This window comes from Harpia harpyja, chromosome 6 (assembly GCF_026419915.1).
Source record: "Harpia harpyja isolate bHarHar1 chromosome 6, bHarHar1 primary haplotype, whole genome shotgun sequence".
Taxonomy (NCBI): Eukaryota; Metazoa; Chordata; class Aves; order Accipitriformes; family Accipitridae; genus Harpia; species Harpia harpyja.
Genome location: NC_068945.1, coordinates 38,493,663 through 38,515,192, shown reverse-complemented (window position 1 = coordinate 38,515,192; position 21,530 = coordinate 38,493,663). Strand labels below are relative to the sequence as shown.

Below are 21,530 nucleotides of genomic sequence, written 5' to 3'. Positions count from 1 at the left end.
CAGTACTGTGACTTAGGTCAGTTCTGGATCTGGACGACTATTTGCATGCAATTTGAATGCCTGTTTTCCTTGCAAATGTATACCTTTTTTTTTGAGGTTTTCAACGTGTTTTGCTGCAAATCCAGTAGTGCAATGACACACATAATTCCTTGAAGCATTTCTATTTACAGTTCCTTTCAACACTGCATATTTTACTATGTAACTAACTGCAGTCAAAGGAAGTAGAAAAACAAAAAAAACCACCATTAACTATTGGAATAAGTCCTAAGGGCAAACTTAACTGAGAGCTAATTTAACTAAAAGTCTTAGAAAGTCAGTGGCTGAATATAACAAATATCCTATCAACAGTATGGATTGTATCTTGGATGTTCATACCCCAGATACGGACACTGTCATTTGAGTTACAAAATTGCTCTAACAGGGAATGTGTTGTGGGGTAGAATTAACACCTATTAATTAAAGAGAGGGAAAAACAAAACCCAGCACGAAAAAAGTATCAATTACAATTATAATGAGAGACTTCATACAGATTCTTCCCATTCCTGTCTGGCTCTGGTACTATCTTCATCCACCTTCTTCCTCTGCGTACTTGCCAGAGACCTGTTGTTCTTGCCAGCTGGACTGGGACACTAGCTTTTCCCATCATAAAGAACAGCAATATTTGGTTCGTACCCCTATCTGGTCTAACTATACAGGGAACAGAAACCATAGAATATTCAGTCATACCAGCACACATTAACCAGAAGTGTTAACTATTCATTGTACAGCAGCACTTCTCCCAATCCAATCAGTATTTTGAGTACAATTTAAAGACTATTAACCCCACACACACTTGTATAGCTTTTCTGTTGAAATTTGAGATTGCTAGCACTCATAAAAATGAAATGTGAATAGCATTGATGAAACACAGTATAATGTAGGCAGATGATATGCAAGTATCACCAAGAATCTCTGTGAATGCAGCTCTGTTCTCACCTGAAAGAGCCTTGCTGATATTCCTTCCATACTCCTCTGATTAGATTGCAGACGCTGAAAAGGGAATAAATAGCTACCTGCATAAAACACCCACAAACTAGCAAGCAAATGGCATTTTGAGGTAAAGAGATGCCGATTTATTTTTATCACAAAGGGGAAATAATTGAATTTCAGCCTGAAGGGGTTCTAAGCACTCTCTGTCAATAAATTGCATGCCAGAACAAATAGGTCTTAATACCAAATGAAAGTGTACATTCCTAGCACCCATATTTATTTAAAGTATGTATACGTATGTGTATGGGGGGGCGGGGGGGTGTTCAGTTAACTGCTTGTACATCAGGGAATGCATGGAAGATCAAATCCCATGGTGTGAAGCCACAAACCTGGACTGCTACTATGCTGCCGATACCTGTGATTCACAGTGGCATTTGAAACTGAAGTAGGTATTCAGTGTCACAAGGACACCAAATTCGTTTTTTAAAAATTACACTAAGCTGCTTGGCATTTTATAAATTTATATAAGGAGTTAATTTAAAACAGGTATTAATAATAGCTGGCAAAGGATTTTTCTGACTTTCTGCTGCCTTCTCAAGATTTGCCAGACTGTCCCCCAATCACACCAGAATGATGAACAATTCATGGTTCAATTTGAAAACATATTCAAGTCTAATTATGTCAGATTCCTTTGCAATTATGTTTCAATTTGTTGGGCCAGTTAGTTGCAAAATTTTACTACTTAGAAATCCAGAATAACGGAAGCAAAAGTAGTTTAGGACACAAAATATCTAAGATACTTTTATATATCTTTGTCAGTCTTTACAAGAATTCATTTTGATAACACAGTGGTGATGGAAGTAGTGAGTCAGGCTTGCACAACACAGAAACTTCCTGTATATGCTACAGAACTGCAGAGAAATATATTTACACAACAAAAGACAATTTTCTAGCTTCCTTATCCACAAAACCAGGGATGGTGGTAAAATATCGGTATGTCTTGTGAACATAGCAAATGTAACAAAACAACAAAAAGCATTCAACATTTATGCAGAAGCACTGTTTTCCTCAGGGTCTCTGTCTACAAGATGAATGCTCCCCGTGATCATCGATTCCTCTTGAGCCGAGGTGTTCTCCTGCTGCTTATTTGTGCAATATGGAATGTGGCCACAAAAATACATGTAAATCCATGGATTGGTGCAACTATTTAAATTGCCAAGGAGCATGATAATGGTGAATGCTGAACCTAGAATGAAATAGTTAAAGGAATAACAGAGTCAATAAAGCACTTGTACCAATAAGTAACATCTTCACAGTCTCCTGCTTTCTGGTGTGCCTGTTCACACATTAAAGTTAATCTAATAGTAGGAAATTCCCATTTATTCAATGCAATTTGTAATTGTTGAAAGTATGAAGCACACTGTATTGTATGCATTTCAGAGTTAAATAGTTCCATATAGCTCTTTTTTGATGTAACTGCATTAAATTTAAAACAATTACTAACCTGCCATACAGATACAGATAAATACAGATATAGATATTGATTTAAAAAAATGTAGAATAAGACTCAAATTCACACTGACAGGAAGAAGTCTTAAAACAAAGATCAGAAGATTTTTTTTTTCCGTCAGACAGAGCTATTATCTTTCTTTTTCCTTTGGTTTATATCTCCGAGTTTAGAATAGGTGAACTTAAATAAAGTCACGTACAGAGTCTGCCTTTCACAAAGAGGCAATACTATAAGTTTGACAAGATTAACCTTGCTTACAGCATGGTGTTCTTTGATACCTCTCTCTCAGGCTTGCTTTTTTGCTTTATAAACAGCTGTTTTACAACTTTAAATTGTTTCACATTGAACTACAGAGATTTCATCAATATGATTTCAATATTTAAAAAAAAATCAGATGTCTCATAACACCACTGTTCTATCCAGTAAATAAGGAGTTAATTACTCCTTTTTGGCTCAAGACCCCCAAATACTGCTGCTATAATATCTAAAATCTCTAAAAGTCTGAACCCTTGCTGGAGCAGATGATACTTTTCACTGTGCTGTTCATTAATATTTAAATTGTTAATCACTCGAAACACACACACAAAATACACACTTGTATGATGTTTTGATCACATAATACATTAAGTTCTCTGTACCTAACTAAATACAGCAGATAATCAATCCAGGAATTTCTTTTTAATCATACTCCAATGATCACATGTAACTTTTACACAAAAGCAAAGTGCAAACATAAAGCAATATAGCAATGTGCTAGCCTGCTATGAAGTTAGTTACGAATGAGGATGGAGAGTATCTTACCTTCGGTCACGACACTGGGGAACCACACAGACCACAGCTGTGCAATGAAGAAAGGTGACCAACAGAGAACATACGCAACAACTGTCACCACTGTCATTTTTACAGTCTTGATCATAGCCTTTGAAATACAGTTCACACTGCTTGCTCGGGATGGCAGGACTTGCTTCTGATTTGTTACTTCATATTCATTCTGTTTTTTCACATATATATTTCTTTTGATTATTTTGCAAATCTTAACCTGGCACATGATAAGGATGGCTGAAGGAATGAAGAATATAACTACAAAAATCCAAGTCACATATGCCCTTGGGCCCCATGGCTGAACAAATTCACCCCAACATTCAAAGATACCTGGAGATATTTCAGTCTTAGAAAAGATAAATACCTGTGGTAGGCTAAGAATCAGCGATATAGACCAGCTGGTGCAAATGGGGATGTTCCAGAGAGCTCTCTTCTTTTGGAAAGTGACCATAGGGTAGCAAACCGCCTGGTATCTGTCCACTGTCATGACCACTATCATATAAGTAGAGGCAAACATGCCCAGCAGTTGTAGATACTTGATAATTCTGCACAAGAAATCTGGCCCTATGAAAACATCTGTAATATCCCATATGAGTTGAGGAAGCACTTGAAAAAAGGCTACCACTAAGTCAGCGATGCTGAGGTGAAGCATGAACACATACATCCTAGAGAGCTTCTTTCTTCTTCGCCACAGCACCAGTATGAGAATAAAATTGCCCACAGACGCCGTCAGAAATATGACCCCCAGTACGGCAATCTCTACTTGAGCTAATTGCTCATCTCTTTCTGGTCTTCCAACAGGATCTGACTGATTTGTCAAACTCAGGAATCTGTGAGGAGAAGGACTCTCAGTCTGACGTGTGTTATCCTGCATAGGAAATGAAAAATTCTTCATAGTGCACAGAAGCTACTTACAGTAGCTGCTACTTGCGACTCAGGTTGACAGCTGTGAAGTACTGGCTAGCAAACAAACCAGCCTGGGTTCGGGTTTCGGTATATCTTCAAGCAAATCTCCTCCTGTTTGTGTGAACTAAAGCAGTGGGACCTGGCTCCTGATAAAATTCTGTCTCTTGCTGGCATGCAAAAAGGCTTTATATAGGCTCCCAACAGACAGAGCCTTATGTAACTGCAGAGCCCTCGGGTAGGCTGCAGGGACCACAGCCAATGGCAGACTGAGCCACACAATTGGGGGAAATATATAAATAAAAGGCAAACTTCAGAGGCTCAACGTAATTCAATTACTCACTTCAGTCAAAACCCGCACTTGTAAATAGCTGTGGCCAAAATCATACTTAGATGATCTTACTCGGGAGAGTTCTCGCAAATATGTTTTTTACGCAAACCAGAAGCGCACGCTTCGGCTGAAGCGGGAGGAATGTTTATACGTAGATGGAAAGTTGGGCCCCTGAGCTCAGGCGCATCGTAACTGCAATTCTCTAGGCTCCTGGGGCACGACCACATCCTAAATGCAGCAGAGACAAAGAAATGCATTTTTCCATGGCTTTTTTTTTTTTTTTCCTTCTCTTTTCTGGAGTCACCTGATTCTAAAAAAAAAAAAAAAAGAAAAGAAAAAGATTTGAACTGCCCTAAAAATAATCTTCTTCTTTCAAGACGGGGTCAAGACTTAGAGGTTTTTTCTCAGCAAAATGAAAAATAACACATGTGAATTAAATTAGTTTTAATGGGACCATGAATCTACCGAGAATTTAATAGAAAAATAAGTGAAAATTCAGTGGGTAATCCAACTGAGGAAAAGGTCTCTCTGATGAAACAATTGTCAAGGGTCTCTATGCTACTATAGTGCTAAAGGCTGGGAGGTCATTTTTCAGTACCTAATCCTTTTTATTTTTGTGGAGTAAGTTGTATCATGACCACAAGAATTTTGTTGGTTTTGACCTTCCAGTATGACTTTTGCATATTGTTAGTGGCAGATAAGAATGGCAATTTTGATTTAATTTCATTTGTTCTCCCTCAGTCTGCCCTCTTAATCACAAAAGAGAGATTTAATAAAATGAATTAATTCAATATGAAAGATAACATATGTTTGAATGCAATCTTGTTTGAAGCTACAGCACTCATATCCTTTTGGTTACAGTCAGGAGACTGGTAATTTGAAGTCTTTCTGAAGAGGAAACCGATAAGGTTAAAAGTATGTCCATGCTGCATGTATAGGACATAATACGGAACCTACACTGATTAATTGCTGTGATCATCACTATGTTATAAAACCAGCTCAGGAACCTCATAAACAGACTACCATATCTTTGGCACTGAATGCTTTCATGTGTCAACAGACAGAAGGGCAAAATTCATAAACAGGATGCTGAGGTAGCGTGACCTCTTTTCTCTCCCTCTTTCCCCCTTCCATCCCATCATGGGACTGATGTTAATATCTCAAGTGAGAGTAAGACTATGAGAACAGACAACAGACAAACTGAATAATCTCAGGAAACTTTGCCACTGACAGCAGCTATAAGTATCCATAATCCAGATTTGGCTGAAGGCTGCTGCAGCTGCCTGAGCCTACAACGGCTTTTCTCTAAGACTGTGTTGCAAAGAGTATGAATCACAACAACTTAATCTAATATACCTGATAATTTTTTTCCTAAATGGAAGCCTATTTGTAGGCAACTTGGATTCCTGAGGTCGTTTCCTTTTAGTTTTCCCCCCAGTTTGGAATCTATGTCCAGAAGTGGGAAACAGCATGGCAAGACCATAAGGGAACAAATGGGTTTGCCTTTACCCTCACCCTCCCTTCACACAGCAACTTGCACAAGAGCAACTAAACCCCTGGCAATTCTGCTGATGGCAAACACTGCGCTGTAGAGCAGGCTGGCTGATCTCCAGTTCCGCCTTCAGATGGAGACAAAATTTCAGGTGTGTGCTCCAGAATCATTTACCTTGACCATCCTCACTCCATGAGTTAACAAAAAGCCAGGTGGGATCTTTATTATTCTAGCAGGATGCGGAGTAAACATGTACATCTAGGCAGAGCTAGGACTAAGTGGGTTGAAACAGGAATATGTTGAATGGAAAACTAAGCTCAGGGTCAGGCATGGAAGATAAATTTACATTTCATGATCTGAAAGGTGATCAAGGAATTATATGTAAAAAGACCAGAATATGCAACACAAGTCACTTCTGGGATAGTACTGGAAGACTAACCAGAACATCATACCAGAAGCATATATTTGTACAATTTTCACAATGCATAATATATGGGCAGATATATATTTCAGGTAAATGTGTTTTATCACCTACACCTGGAATAGTTCAGCAAGATCCCTGGGAACATGCAACTCTTCCTAGGCCTGCACGCATACGCAGCACACAGTGTCTGGGCAGCAGACATGCTATAATAGGTGTCAGACCCCGCATGTGGACGTAGGTTAAAGGGGAAGCACGCTGTGCAACAAGTAGCCTTTGCCATGTTTATAAAAAGGGGGGGTGACCCTCCTTGTACAAACTGTCCTAGTGATGTAAGACTCTACTCCATCTTGCATATAATCAGTTCAATATATGTTAATAGTTCTATAACTTTATAATTGTGCCCTTTCCATCTTTTTCTTGCATGCTAGCAGACTTTCAGCATAATGCTATATTGAAATTGAATCCACTCTGGGAATATAACTCACTGAGAAAAGAAAAACAGGGTAACAGATGAAAATGTTTAAGTAGTCTTAGCTGTTCTTTTACTCCAATAGTGTCCTTCTGTTAGCCAGCTTTGCTTCATTCCAAACCGTATCTGTCCAAGTTAAATTCTTTTCCTAAATTATTTACTTTCAGTAGTGTGGGAAGGCACATTTTAATTAAATTCTGCTGAATTTCTCAGTATGTGCTCTCATCTAACGTTTGTTGGTTAGCTAGTAGGGAGGGATTCAGCTCACGGATTAAGACTTAAATTCAGGTGTCTGCTTAAAATTGTGGAATCACACAGCTGCCCAAGGCAGGGACAACACTGAATCCAGATCAGTTTACTTAGGGTTTGTCCAGTCAGGTCTTGAAAACCTCCAAGAGCTTAGACCCCAAGACCTCTCTGGGTAACCGGTTGCAAACGTGTAATTATTTTCATTGTGATACGGTTTTCCTTACGTGCCACCAGACCCTCCCCTGATTCTGACCACCTTCCCTCATTCTTCTGCCATGACCTCAGTAAGATCCTGGCTCGGACCTCTTGCCAGCCTCCCCGTAGGTACCGGGGAGCACTGTTTGGCCCCCTGAAGCTGTCTCTCCTCCAGGCTGAACAAACTGTGTTGGGAGCCTTGCGGAAAATGTTGCATTCAAGGAGTTAGTCATCTTGAATGGGGCATGTCTGCTCTACAGAGCCTTGTACTTAAAGCCTGTGCTGGCGCTGGTGAATGTTATGACAGAGATGACGTCCCAGCCTGTCAGGAGAAGATACATGATTGTTTGCTGCGCAAAATAAAAGGCTCCACAGCGTGGGAGGGAGGAGGAACCCCTGCACAGATGGCATCATCTGTGCAGTGCTCTGGGGGAAGATCCATCTGATGTCCGTCCGTCCAATGCTGTGCAAAAGCAGGGTTCCCATCATTGGACGGGACCCAAGATTTCCTCGCTATCTATATTTCTGGTTTTACCCTATCTTATGAAAACAGCTATTTCACCACACTCTCTATTGTTGCACCCCTCCCAGTGCAGAGCACAAGCCCAGCTCCCTCAGCCTCTCCCACCAGTTACACCTTCCAGCCCTCCGATCACCTTGACGGCCCTATGCTGAGCTCACCCAAGCTCATCAACACCTTGCCCATGCAGGGGCTCCACAACTGGAGGCAGAATTCCAGATGTGATATAACGAGTGCTAAGCAGAGGAGAATAACCACTTCCCTCGACCTATGAATTATGTGAGCTGTGTCAAGTCCCATCACATCCAAAGGCAATCAAGGCTTCAGTTCAGTGCCTAATCGTAAGCACAGAATACTGTCTGAGTTGCCCTAGGGTATACTGAGATGGCCCAAGACTCATTCAGCATAGGCTTTACCCTATCGTTGTGTTAGGATTGTGGAACAATTTAACTTTCTAAAATCTTTCCATGTAGTTTCCACAGCATATTATTTTTCAAATATTATCTCGGAAGATGAGATCTTGCCTAGTTTGTTGTTATTGTTGCAGTACGCAAAATTCCAACATTATCCAAATAATAATTCCTTCATCCTTCCTCTGGCATTTGGTACTTTAAATTTACGGTACTCTCAAGTAATCCATCTTTACTGAGGCTATACAAGATGTAAATCGGGTAAGTATTTTTTCTGTACGTAATTTTTTCTGGCTGGGTAATCATTTCAAGTCACTTTGTAGTTCAAGGAGATATTTTCAAAGCTAAGATTTAGGCAAATCTCAGCCACAATTTCTCCTGTGGCAAGAATACTGACTATACTAGCCTGAGTACCTTAATCATAGAATCACGGAATCACAGAAATACTGGTTGGAAGGGACATCTTGAGGTCTTCCCCCAGAGTGTAACTGCCTATTGAAGTGTGACTATCACCATCACTAGATCAGGTCAGACATAGCTTTGTCCAGCCGGCTCTTGAAATCCTTCAAGTATAGAAATTCCACCCCTCTGGGCAGCCTGTTCCAGTGCTTTTGGTGAAGAATTACTTTCTAATGTGCCTTCAGACCCTCCCACAGTGGCCATTGTCCCCTATTAGATCACCTGCCACCACTGAAAAGAATTTGGTTCCATCAACTCCGTAGCTGTCCTTAAAGTACTTATAGGCTAGTATTAGATTACTCCTTAACCAAATCTTCGTCAGACTAAGCAATCTTTGTCTTCCAAAACCTGCATGAAATGCAGTACATTGCAGATGCTTTTTGCCAAGCCAGGCAAGGAATATATGCTGAGGCAGAAGTACGTGCATTTCAGTGTTAAAAGCCCCCCACCAACTTCTAAAAATCAGCAACTGTTTCATCCCATGACAGACAGTACTTATTAAGTACAACTTGTGAAGATAATAGGTTTGCACTCTTTTACTTTGGAATGCATAAACAAGTTCTAAAAAGTTTCTATTTAAGAAAAGATCAAGTGGAAAATATTGCTGTCTGCTTTTGATTTAAGAAACACAGGTCTGCCTCTTTTCTCTGAGATTCTGTAGATCTGAAGAGCTGGTAGATTATTGCTACTGCACTTGTCAAGTCATGAAAACCAATTAATTAAGAAAAGCAAATTTTTGCATGATTGGTTACATCTCTGGTGGATTTTAGAGAAATAAAAACTTACTTCCTTAGCGCTGATGTGATTGTATTTCTTTTCAAACATTAAAATGTAAAAACCAGCTACCATAGACCTTACAGGGTGGAAAGGACTAAAGTGTGCAGTAAAAGATTCAGTTACCAGGAAGACAATAGAAACATTTACTTCTTAATATATTTTTATATAAAACATTTCCTTAGTAATATATTCTACGGTAGATAAAAAGGGTCAACATAGTATTGCATTGAAATTGCCCTAGTGATAGAGAACACATTCGAGAAGATGTATTAAGTAATGTAAATACATACCAGTAGCATGAAATTTAATGACAACTCCTTTTGGAAGCAGTGTAATGGCTAGCAAATGGATTCTTTCATACAGGAGATTAGCCAAAGTTACACAAGTACTGTTCAAGGATTTAGCCTGTAGCACGGATGCATTTACAGCGAGGTAGATTCATATTTTTCTTCTTCATTTTCATATTAAAACATTGCTTATTTCCAGAATGTGGTAGATAGATAAACTACTTCACTGTAAGTCGTCTTTACTGGACTAAAATTACTTACACCTTTTTGCTGCTGTACTGGTACAACCTCTTACAGTTCTGGTTTCTTAAAAAAAAAAAAAAAATCCCACCACTAATTCAATAGTTGTATTAACATACAACGTTCTTTCAGCCAGGTTTAAATGGTTCACTCCAATCCTGTGTAGTTAGAAAGCTAGTAGAGAGGGTCTATGGAACTAAAGCAGCCTCAAATGCAACAGCTAAAGCCAATGTGCCCACAAAAGATAGATAAAAATGTATTGCAGACAGTACTGCAGACAGCATATATACCATCATGCAATGTAGCCAGCTACTAATGGTGGTGTCATGACACGAGAAGACACAAAATGATGAATACTATCAATAACTCCCTTCCTCAGAAAGAGTTAAGCTTTGATTTGGACAAAAACACTTTGGGGCAGGATGGAGAACTTTTAGGGAAGCTAAAAAACTATTAGAAAATGTCAGGACAACCCAAAATCTCATCCATTTTCAGTCTAGACACACTACAAACTACCCTTAACTTTTCAAATTAACATTATAATGAACACAGGACAACATTCTGTCCTGCTAACCGTTTATATACCAAAAGTGGAATTTAAAGCCTTCCAAGTGGATCTGGCTCTTAGTTGTGCACATGCCTATATTTTGTGTACGTGTGTATGTGTGTGCAAACGCTGCTCACCTGTGCACACACGATCTGGATGACTTTCACTTTCCATGAAACGATGTTCGCTTCCCAGATGAGTAAGTTAACTGTGTATTTAAAGGAAGGGGATGTTACTTTACTAAGATTAAAAGTAACATAACAACAAATCCAGCTTTATAGCCTTAAAACATAGGACTGCAACACATCAAACTACTATAATTACTGTTAGGCAATATTTTGGAACAAGACTCTCCTAAATTAAGTGCATCCTTCAGTAGGAATTAGCCACAGGCATTAAAGCCAGAGAAAAAACAGCTGGTATGGGCCCCCTGTGACTCGTAACTAGGCATGTCCCAGGTACTCACCATAAAACAGTACCACTAACTACGTACATCATACATTACTACGTGCCTCTTTTTAATCCCTAAGGAGCTTATGTCTGAAAGAACAACTTTTTAACCTGTTCCAGTAAAAAGTTTATTATTGACCAGTGCTGACCTCATTCTTTGAGTATGTTTCTGATTTCACAGGCGTTACTGACAGCAGTGAGTGAGAGTCCCACTTGGCCCAAAGCCTGCAACTGGTTTGCTTAATTGATGTACTTGAATTATGGTGGTAGAATTATCTTCCACAGCTTGTAAACCATTCTCTAAATAACACCCTTTTCTCCTTGCCACTGTAAAATTTTATGCAACTTTAATAAATAGTGCTTACCCATACAATAGTGAGCTTTTACTGGTACTCCTATAACTTTCATCAGGCTACTTTAAGTTGAGATAGAAATAAATCATTACAAATCAGGTACGCAGGCTTCTGCCAAAAAGTATCTTTTTCATTTGCAGCGTTCCAGACAGTCTGGACTCTGTATTAGGACACTAAATGGCCTGCCAGCTCACCTGCCACCAGGGCCATGGAAAACAACTGACAGATAAGGAGCCTCACCAAGGCTGGTCAGAGCAAAGAAAAATGGAGAAATAATGTGTAACTTCAGAAGAAGGAACTACAACAGACAGGTTTTGAAGAAGAATGACAAAGTACTTTTTCCACAGATGAGAAGTTATAAACAGAGTTTTTTAATAAAGGGAAAAATGCTAAGATGGAACCTAGCGTAATACCTCAAGGTCTGGTGCAAAGGTCAGACAAATTTCAATGTTTTAATTAAAAAACAAAGTAAATAGCAATGACTCAGTTTCTCTGACGATACTGAATAAGCAATTGCAAACAATGTGGACAGTGAATTAATTCCAGTGGATCTAAAGAGACTGTGTGTTTTGACCTCCTTCCGTTCATGCCAAGAACTTTGTCTGGCACTTGCACAATCATACTCTCAACCAGACACTGCAGTAACAAAATTCACATCTATCAGTTCTTGAGTACTGAAAGGTAACAGAATGACTATTAGAGTAATCACAGGGGGCTGAAAAGGAATTGTAATATGACCTCTAGCATGAGCCTGAATTTCAAATTCTAAGTAATCAACTGCATTATTCATAACTACTATATCATTATTTGATTAGTACACTCTTGGTTTTAGCAGTTAGATTTCTAGGATGCACAAAAACGCTGATCAAGGCCAGAGACCATTGACTATGAGCTGTGGAGGCACAGGAAATCAAGGCTAGCTGTGTAAGGCACTTCAGATACCAATTCCCGGAGCAGAATCCAAAACCCCGACTTAGGGATCCAGAATCCTGACTGAGGGATCCAAGCACCTTTACGCTGTGTGGGAAGCAGGAAACTGCCTGGATTTAGCGAAGCAGGAAAATGAGCAGAGGGGGGCGTAGCTAAATCCCAGATCCAGATTCTAATCTAAAGTCTTAACTCTGAACGAGGGCCAGGTACCTTTACCCATTCAAAATGCAGAGCCTGTAACTCTAAAGGTGCCTTACAACCATTCCTTCAAGGAACAGGCTGGGACTTGTCCAGTTCTTTCAAATGGGTTGAGATAGTGGAGGTCCCTGGGAGGGGAGAGGAGGAACAGCTGGAATAGAAGGGAAGAGGAACAGGAAAAAGGTCATTGACGATATCTAGTATTACGCTATTTTCAATGAAATATTTGCCCAGGTGATGCAAGAAAATGGGGTGGTCAGTGCTATTTTCAGCCCGAGAAGGTTTAATTACACATTTCTGATTCCCTAAGAGAATTTCCTGTTCACCAATTTATTGGCAAGGCAGAATGGAAAATGCTTTCTCTTCTTGTTGAAACTAGGTGACTACGCACAAAATAATGGAAGAGTCATGGAACCAAGAAGAAACCCTGGAAAAAGGGACATAGTTCTCTACCCTTGTGGCTAAAGCACTCCCATCGGAAGGGGAATGCCACAGTCTGGTGTTTGCTCCTATATATACATTTTATACCAAAAGCTATTGCATAATGAGAATAATCTGAGGAACCAAGACGAGAAGCTATGGCCATCTTTGTAGATGCCTTCCTAACCATGAGGCACGAAAGTCATATTTATTTTTGCACTTACCCATCTGTTCCAGTACACTTACTTTTCTCATTTGGAACAACCCCAAGAGGAAAACCACCATGGGAATCACTTGGGTCTTTTCTGATTATAGTTCCTAAGGCTGCTGGCACTGCCCAGTCCAGCGCTGAAGATAACCAGACTGGCTTGGAGTCTGTGCAGCCACAGTAGCAGCACAGAGAGGGAAAGATCAGGTGGGATTTTGGTGGGATCTGTTACGGTTCTAGTACTGTATATGCATATCATGTTTTAACAGCAGTGAAGTCTGTGCTGGTTATCAGTCCCATAAATGCACTACACATCTATACATGTCCACGGTGCAGACAGTAGCTCAAATCACACAAGCAGTCACATTAGTGTGGTGCTACAGCTATTTGAACTGACGTTTTAATGTGTGATTCAGTGTGGATGTACCCTTGGGAAAACTGACCCTCTTGCTACGCTTCTTTTGGAAGATGTATCTGGGAGAGGAATGGGGTAACAACCCACAATATTCACTGGCTGCTGGGTGAACTGATTACATCATATTTAGTACAACAATTTCTAATATTCCATGAAAATGAGTTGCTTCCTTAGCAAACATGTTACTTCCATATCATTTTCTAAGATTCAATGACAATAAGCAGCAAAGCAGCCTAATTACTTTAGGTAACCGATGTAAGACAAAGACACTAAGCAGTTGCAATGTAAGTCTTACATCGCCTGCTTTTGGGATTTACAGAAGGCAATTTCACAACCATGTGACTACCTGGGAAGGACAGTTTTCTCTGCAAGTTTCTCTTCTATGTGAGTTGTTTAAGCCTTTCTAAGGCTTCAAGAATTTTTAGTTCTTCTTTGACAAGAGCAAAATATTGAAGGGAAGTAACGGAGATAAAAAAGCAATAAGAAAATAATGTAGAAATGTTCCACTTGATTATTTGCGGTATTTGTGCCAAAAACCGCAGCCAAATGAAAGGCTGCAGAAAGTATCCATGCTATCATAAGCATGATATTTTGTGCCTGTGTGCAATGGTCTTCATTCTTATTATTTTGAGAACTTTCAGTGAATGTTCACTGAAGTTGCAAATTAATTTTTCAATATTCTATCTCTGAAAACAAGGAAATGTTTTCCCATTTTTGTCTGCCATCTAGTGTTAAGAGGCAGAATATCTGTGTTTTGCTCTTGCAAAGCTTAAAATACTTGGGAGCACTACACAGCTTCTGCCTATGTCATACTATGTTGATGAAAATAGAAAACAGCATTTTCCCTAAGGCTTAATTGAAGATGTTAGATTTAAGCAATTATCTCTGATAGATACCATTATTAGCAGAATAGTACCCTACCAATGTACGTTAATTTGTCACAGTGCTTTGAAATACTTGGGTATTTTAAATTTGTTTGTCTCTTAGGTGACAGTGCTGTGTTTCCAGGATACCATCCATAATCAATATGGCAAGTAAAAATAAAAACCCTGCCCGTATATAGTAAAATGCTATTCATATAATACCTTTGCATCAAATGTACAGTGAAAGTATATGCAGAACTGTTTTCTCGGCATTAATATCTCACCCCCAGAAGTTGTTTTATTCAAGTGTAATTCATCTAAGATTAAGTCACTGCACTCTGCAACTGGAATAGCAATGAAGAGTAAGACTTAATTTTGTAAGGAGTTCCAGAATTAATTAATTTCAGTGTATTTGCACCCCCTTTTATAGTGAAGGAGAGTGTAAGAAAATAGAAAGCTTTCATATTTTATAGATCAAGAGAGAGAACCCTAAAAGACAAGTTTTGGAACAATTATTTCTGGTAAATATCCAATTTTTATCAAACTGCCTCATAACGCATTATGACTTTCTCTCCAAGTAGCAGTCTGAGACAAACGTACAAATGTGAGTGTTAGAAATAATTAATGGCACTTAGAAGTATAGCATACATATAAATGAACACAGTTAACTCACTTGTAGTATGGACATCACAATACATTGGCTATAACATGACAAAAATCACGTACACCAAAGAACTCTCATTAAAGTAGGAAGATTTACCACAATTTTTGATCTGTAACTTGATTTACAAAATTTACGTCTTACCTACAAAACCACGTATGAACATGCACATTGAGAAAACATTTTGAAAGCCTTTGATTTTTTTAATTAAGTTACAGGGATAGCACTCATTAAAATCAAACTACTTTCAGTGTTGTCCTAAACTGGAAACTATCGTGTTTTAAGGCACCACTCTGGCAGAGCTCGAGTGCTGAGTATGCAACCTAAAAGAGATCAGCAAAAAACCCATCAATAATCACAACAAATTCTTGCTCGAGATTTCCCATGGAAAGTATTGAAACAGAAGTATTTTTAAAACAGTAAATGGACGTCCTATTAAAATTAAGATGTGTCTCAAAATGCAATAAATGGGATCATTTACACACTATGTGAAAACTACTGTAATTGGAGTTAGCCACCCTCGGAATACTGCAGGTGGATTCATCTCTCATCTAAAAAGTAGCTGTTTAGTCAAATGGGATGAATCAACTCACTTTTGACTATTAAGAGAGTTTACAAAATTAGCTTAGTTGCAGTGTCTGTCTTTTAAATAAATAAATTGGAGATCAGTTCTTCTTAATGCCATGACCGCAGTAAAGAAAAGGCTAACTTGGCAAAATGTTTGAGGAGGTGTGGATGCAGAATTTGTGCCTGGGAATACAGAAATTTATCTTTTCTTGTCCAGTGTTTTTTAGTTCTTTCGGAGAGTTGCATGGTTGTTTCGAGAAGCTGATGAATCATGGGCCTCTGAACACGTCAGATCAGACAGGTCTGTTCGTCCTCAGGGAGAGCCACGTGGCAAGAATGCATAGGTTTGTGTTTAGACCTGAAATGTGAAGTCCTTGAATCTTTTCCTTAGCAAAGGTATGAATTGCCATACCATTGTACATATCCCAGTGGTGAGACGAATGCCTGAGCAGGCACGGAAGAGAATTTTACAATGATATTATGAGAGAAAGCGTGACTGTTTAGGAAGGAACTATGTGCAGCTAAAAGGGATCAGTTGCCACCAACCTCCAATACCGTATTTGCCAGTCAAAGAGAGGCAGGATGTGCCCTGGCAGCATGAAGCTTAACGTGGCCAAACCTCCTTCTTACTGAAGTGGTAGGTCTTGTTTTGCCTAAGCCTTTGATGTTGTAAGAATGCAAGGTAGCCTGTTTAAAGCCAGCTCAGACTGTGGTTTCAGATGGGCCACTGCTTTGTAAGTCATCTGATGAGATCCAACTCAGTTCACCACGCTGGCAAGCAAACAAGAGTCCTGGGGCTTGCACAAGGGCAGACACAGCTGGGAAAGCTGCTTAAGCTAGCACTGCTACCACAGTCTAAAACGTATCAGTACTGTGTGGCTCTCATAACAGTAAGTGGCCTTTACCTGAAGAAACTCATACCACAATGGGCAGCAAAACCTCCCTGCTTAGCTACATCTGGCACTTAGGGCAGACGCTACTACTGTTTGACCTATTTGGTTTAAAAATGAGCTTAACCATATATAATGAAATCCCACGATATATTTTATCAAAATAAAGAATATTCTTTTTTTACAAATAGCACACAAGTCTTAAAAACAGTTGCCAGGAGTAAACCATCACTAGATATCACAGCCAGATGTGTAGTCATCCACAGACAAAGCAGGCACACCATACCTGTGGAACAGGCCACTGTAATCCAGAAAGCAGCAACTCTGAAAGCATTTAGGAGGGCACAAATGAGCAGCGGGGTGTGAACTGTCACTGTCCTGTGCAAGAGGATCCTAGATAATATGTGGCTCACGAGCTATTTGTGGCCACTGAGTACTTCACTGAGGAAGTGATAGTGGAATACTGCCTTTAAGTTTTGCCTCGATACTCGCGTAAGAAAGCAAAAAATTTCATTGCATTGGGTTTACGTGACAAGGTTTTGGTAGTGGGGGAGGGCTACAGGGGTGGCCTCTGTGCTAGAAGCTTCCCTCATGTCCGACAGAGCCAATGCCAGCCGGCTCCGAGACGGACCCACCGCTGGCCAAGGCCAAGCCCATCAGTTGCTGCACAATAGAAACTGCAGCCAGAGAGAGGAGTGAGAACATGTGAGAGAAACAACCCCACAGACCCCAAGGTCAGTGCAGAAGGAGGGGAGGAGGTGCTCCAGGTGCCGGAGCAGAGATTCCCCTGCAGCCCATGGGGAAGACCATGGTGAGGCAGGCTGTCCCCCTGCAGCCCAGGGAGGTCCACGGTGAAGCAGATATCCACCTGCAGCCCGGGAAGAGAGGACCCCACGCCAGAGCAGGTGGACATGTCCCGAAGGAATTGGTGACCCCATGGATAGCCTATGCTGGAGCAGGCTCCTGGCAGGACCTGTGGAGAGAGGAGCCCAGGCTGGAGCAGGTTTTCTGGCAGGACTTGTGACCCCGTGAGGGACCCACGCTGGAGCAGTCTGTGCCTGAGGGACTGCAGCCCGGGGAAGGGACCCACGCTGGAGCAGTCTGTGCCTGAGGGACTGCAGCCCGGGGAAGGGACCCACGCTGGAGCAGTTCATGGAGGACTGTCTCCTGTGGGAGGGACCCCACACTGGAGCAGGGGAAGAGTGAGGAGTTCTGCCCTTGAGGAGGAAGGAGCGGCAGAGACAACGGGTGATGAACTGACCCCAACCCCCATTCCCCGTCCCCCTGCGCTGCCAGAGGGGAGGAGGTAGAGAATTCGGGGATGGAGTTGAGCTGGGAAGGAGGGAGGGGTGGGTGGAAGATGTTCCAAGGTTTGTTTTTACTTCTCACTCTCCTACTGTGTTATTAACCAGCAATGAATTTTAATTTCCCTAAGTTGGTTCTGTTTTGCCCATGACAGCATTTGGTAAGTGATCTCTCCCTGTTCTTATCTCGATCCATGAGCTTTTCATCATTATTTTCTCTCCCCTGTCCTATTGATGGAGAAGTGACAGAGCGGCTTGGTGGGCAGGTGGCAGCCAGCCAGGGTCAACCCACCGCATTGACAGAAGGCAAAAAAGGAAGTACAAATTATTCAGTTAATATTAATGAAATATTCAAGAGCTGGAGACTGTCTTGCATCGGGACATGTAGAAAGTTTAATCTTTTCAATTTATAAAAATGTGACAATAATTACAACATGCAATGGATGTAAATTTTCCTTTGGGGAAGAAAATAGCAGGCAAGAAAATTAATTTCACTTTTTAATTTGTAACAAAGAACAGAAGCAGATGACGGGCATCTGAAACTACTAATGAAACATCACCCTCATCAGCCGGCCGCGGCAGGCAGCGCATTCACCACCTTTCCCCATCGCAGGCCTGCTGCTGCTCTTAAGCCTGGCTGCGTAATACCGAGGTGCCCCCTAACCCTATCACACCTCCGAAAAAAACACAGTATTTGTGATTTTTCTCCAAGCACTGAGCGGGAAACGCCGTACCACAGCCCGCTGCCGCCCGCCCCCCTGCCCCCCCTGAGGTGAGCCGGGCCCCGCCCCCCGCGTGCCGCTCCGCACGTCGCCGCCCCGCCCCCGCCGGCCTGCAGCTCACGCGCATGCGCCTCCGCCCCCGCCGCCGCCGCCGCGATGAGCTGGCCCCGCCTAAGCTCCGCCCCGCGAGACGCGCCGCCGCCTCACGTGACACCGCCCGCCCCGCCCCTCCCGCGGCGGCCGGGGAGATCGGCGCGTCCCTCAGCTGTTTCCGGCGGTGCTGGGTGCGGCGCAGGCGCAGTAGCGCGGCCCAGCTCGCCGCTCCGCCGCCGCCGCTCTCCTCCCGCCCGCTCCGGCGGGGCGGCACCGTGCGGGCCGCGGTCCCTGCGGCCGCCCCGCTCCTGAGGGCGGCGGAGCAGCCCCGCCTGGCGCTCGGCGGCGGCCCGGGGAGCTGGGGAGGAGGCGGGAGCCGTTGCCTTGCGGGTACCCGGCGCCGGCGGAGTGGGCCGCGTCGCCCCCGGCGGTTGGTTGTGTGTGTGTGGGGGTGGCAGAAGGAGGACTGGCCGGTGGCGGGACAGGCACGGCGGAGGCTCGGGCAGGCGCTGAGGTAACTGTAAGTAAGGGTGCTGCTGGCTGCTGCCGTTACTTCGGGGTCGGCCTGCGCAGGTAGTTGGCCTGCCGGACCTCCTCTGGCGCTTGTCGGGGGAGCCGGAGAAGCCTGAGCTTGCCGTTTAGGCAAGTAATGGGTTCGCCTCTGCGGCGTCAGCGCAGCTCTTGTGCACCCTGGAAAACTCTGATCCACCCCAGAAACATCTTTGTAGAGCGAGGAGTATGTACTGCCCTTAGCTCTTAGGATAGGAACGTTTCGTTGAACTTGTAGCTTTGTACTGAAGCTCTGCTCAAACAATTGGTGTCCTTTCTCCCCTGGGAGGAGTTCTGGAAAGGGGTGGTAATACAATGACGGTTTCATTTGAAATTTGGTCGCTGCACGAGGTAGTTTGCTAAAGAGATGCAAATTTACTGGAAAGACCGGCAAGCAATTTTCTGTACGCCATTGAGTGTTTTCAACAAGTGTTACATATTGCTCAAGATGGACTTAAACTGGCCTTTAAGGAATAATGTGTTGAAATTAAAATGTTGGGGTGATGCTACCACATGTCCTGAGCAGTAGATATCCCCATGAGGCTATTTGATTTGAATGTTTATCAGACTTTACTGAAAGAATAAATAAGGTGCATCTGCTTTAAGCAACTCTGTGATTCTGGTTTAACTTGTTACTGATGTGGGGTTTCCATTGTTTTTTTTTCTTTTTAAGGTAACACCATGATACGAGACTTATTTATTGAAATACAGTTTCTGGAATGAAGTAGACAAGCAACATAGAAAAGGTGTAATTATTTATAAGTAATGACAGTTCATTTATCGTTAGACGCCTATTTGTTCTTTGTGATTAACCCAAAAAGTCTTTGGTGGAAGCAGAGAAACAAATACCTGTATTTGTATAGACCTAAAGTCTGCTGGAGGATAAATCATGCCATTCACCCGAGAGTTTTTCATACGAGTGAGCCACAGTGTAAATGGGCTAGAAGCAGAACATTTTGGTACAACAAATACATTTACAGCCATGACTTTTTATACTACAGAGTTTCTAAACTTCTAACTTCTTCTTCCAAAGGACTTACAAAAGTGAACAATCGCATGTCACGAATTAAGAATACTATAGAATCTGTTTCAAAGGCAGTGTCTGGCACTCACAGTGAACTGGTTTCACGGATAGCTCGATTAAAGTCACACTCAGGTACTCTGGGAAAAGCAAATAAAAGTAATGCAGATGCAAGTAACATCCATGCAAATCTAGAAAATGATAAACAAGTCACAGATGCCAGAACTCAGGAGGATTGCAACAGAGGCCCAGCTGCAAAGAAATCCACTTGTGCAAACGAAAACTTGGAGCCTATGTTTGTAAGCTCAAGTGGCCCTGATCAAGATACTGCAAATGACTCAGCATCTACTAAAACCCACCTTTTTCATGTAAGCTACTTTTCTACAAATTTTGGAGAGACTTACAACTTCGTAGCTGATCACATCAACTGGTACTTTAATAATTCTGTTATGGATCAAGAGAAAAAAAGGAATGGTTTCTTACAGGACTCTAAAAGTGAAGAGAGGAATAAGCTTGATTCATCAGAAAATACTATAATAAGTGAAGAAAAGACAGTGGATTCAGCAGCTACTTCAACTCCTGAAGCAGAGACTCTGGGTGCTGAAAAGACAAACGCTGCTCTTCCAGTTTCCACTAAAAAAAGTATTGCAAACTTTCTTTCATATCCCAGTAACAGTGTACAAGCTTTTGTAGACAGTTACATTGGTGGGTTGGTTCCCAAGTTAAGATCTGATACAAAAGTTGTTTCACAAGAAAAGAGTAAACAGCCAGAACAAGAAGTGTCTGAGAAGGATGAGGAGGACAAAGCAAAAGAGGCTAAGACTGCAGAAGAGAGGGAGAAGCATCTGTCTCTTCAGAGAGAAAAGGTAAGTCTCTGTTTAGTGTTATTTCTTTATGTATTATTTCTATGTATATGTATATTTTATACAAGTGTATATATACACACTATACCCACATAAGTGTATATACCTATCTGTAAACTTAGATATATACACACACTTACATACTTAAATAAGTGTACACCTATGTATGTACTTACATGTAAGTACATGTGTACATGTACGCATAACATTTATTTATGTGTATGTACATGTAAGTCCATATGTATCTATGTAAATAAGTATATATCTATCTACACATATAAAAACTATATGAACTTATGTATACATACTATATGTAAGTTATGTGTAAACTTGCATATACATGTATGTACTTGTAAATAAGTATATCTCTGTGTGTATACATATATAAAAATCAGTATACTTTTTATATAAGTACATGT

General features: G+C 41.4%; 2 protein-coding genes across 10 annotated transcripts in view; one reads left to right on the top strand and one right to left on the bottom strand.

The window, feature by feature from the left end:
* Positions 1-795: 795 nt before the first annotated feature.
* LOC128143033 (arg8-vasotocin receptor-like) lies at positions 796-4,637 on the bottom strand. The gene is made up of 2 exons (XM_052789865.1): positions 3,281-4,637; positions 796-2,215 (listed from the first exon to the last, which is right to left on the bottom strand). Exons 1-2 carry the CDS (start codon positions 4,194-4,196, stop codon positions 2,016-2,018), a joined length of 1,116 nt encoding a protein of 371 aa, XP_052645825.1. The 5' UTR covers positions 4,197-4,637; the 3' UTR covers positions 796-2,015.
* Positions 4,638-18,892: 14,255 nt separating this feature from the next.
* The window catches only part of PNPLA8 (patatin like phospholipase domain containing 8), a 54,993-nt gene continuing 52,355 nt past the window's right edge, over positions 18,893-21,530 (top strand). For 3 of the 9 annotated variants that reach the window (XR_008235479.1, XM_052788932.1, XM_052788931.1), the window contains exons 1-2: positions 19,117-19,198; positions 19,901-21,114. Coding sequence is in view for 6 of the 9 variants with exons in the window: in XM_052788932.1 (XP_052644892.1) it covers positions 19,993-21,114 (1,122 nt within the window). In the remaining 3 variants the exon portion in view is untranslated. Of the gene's footprint in view, positions 19,069-19,101; positions 19,199-19,900; positions 21,115-21,530 lie in introns of those variants that run through there. The other 6 variants (XR_008235478.1, XR_008235477.1, XM_052788930.1 and 3 more) reach the window with 4 other exon arrangements.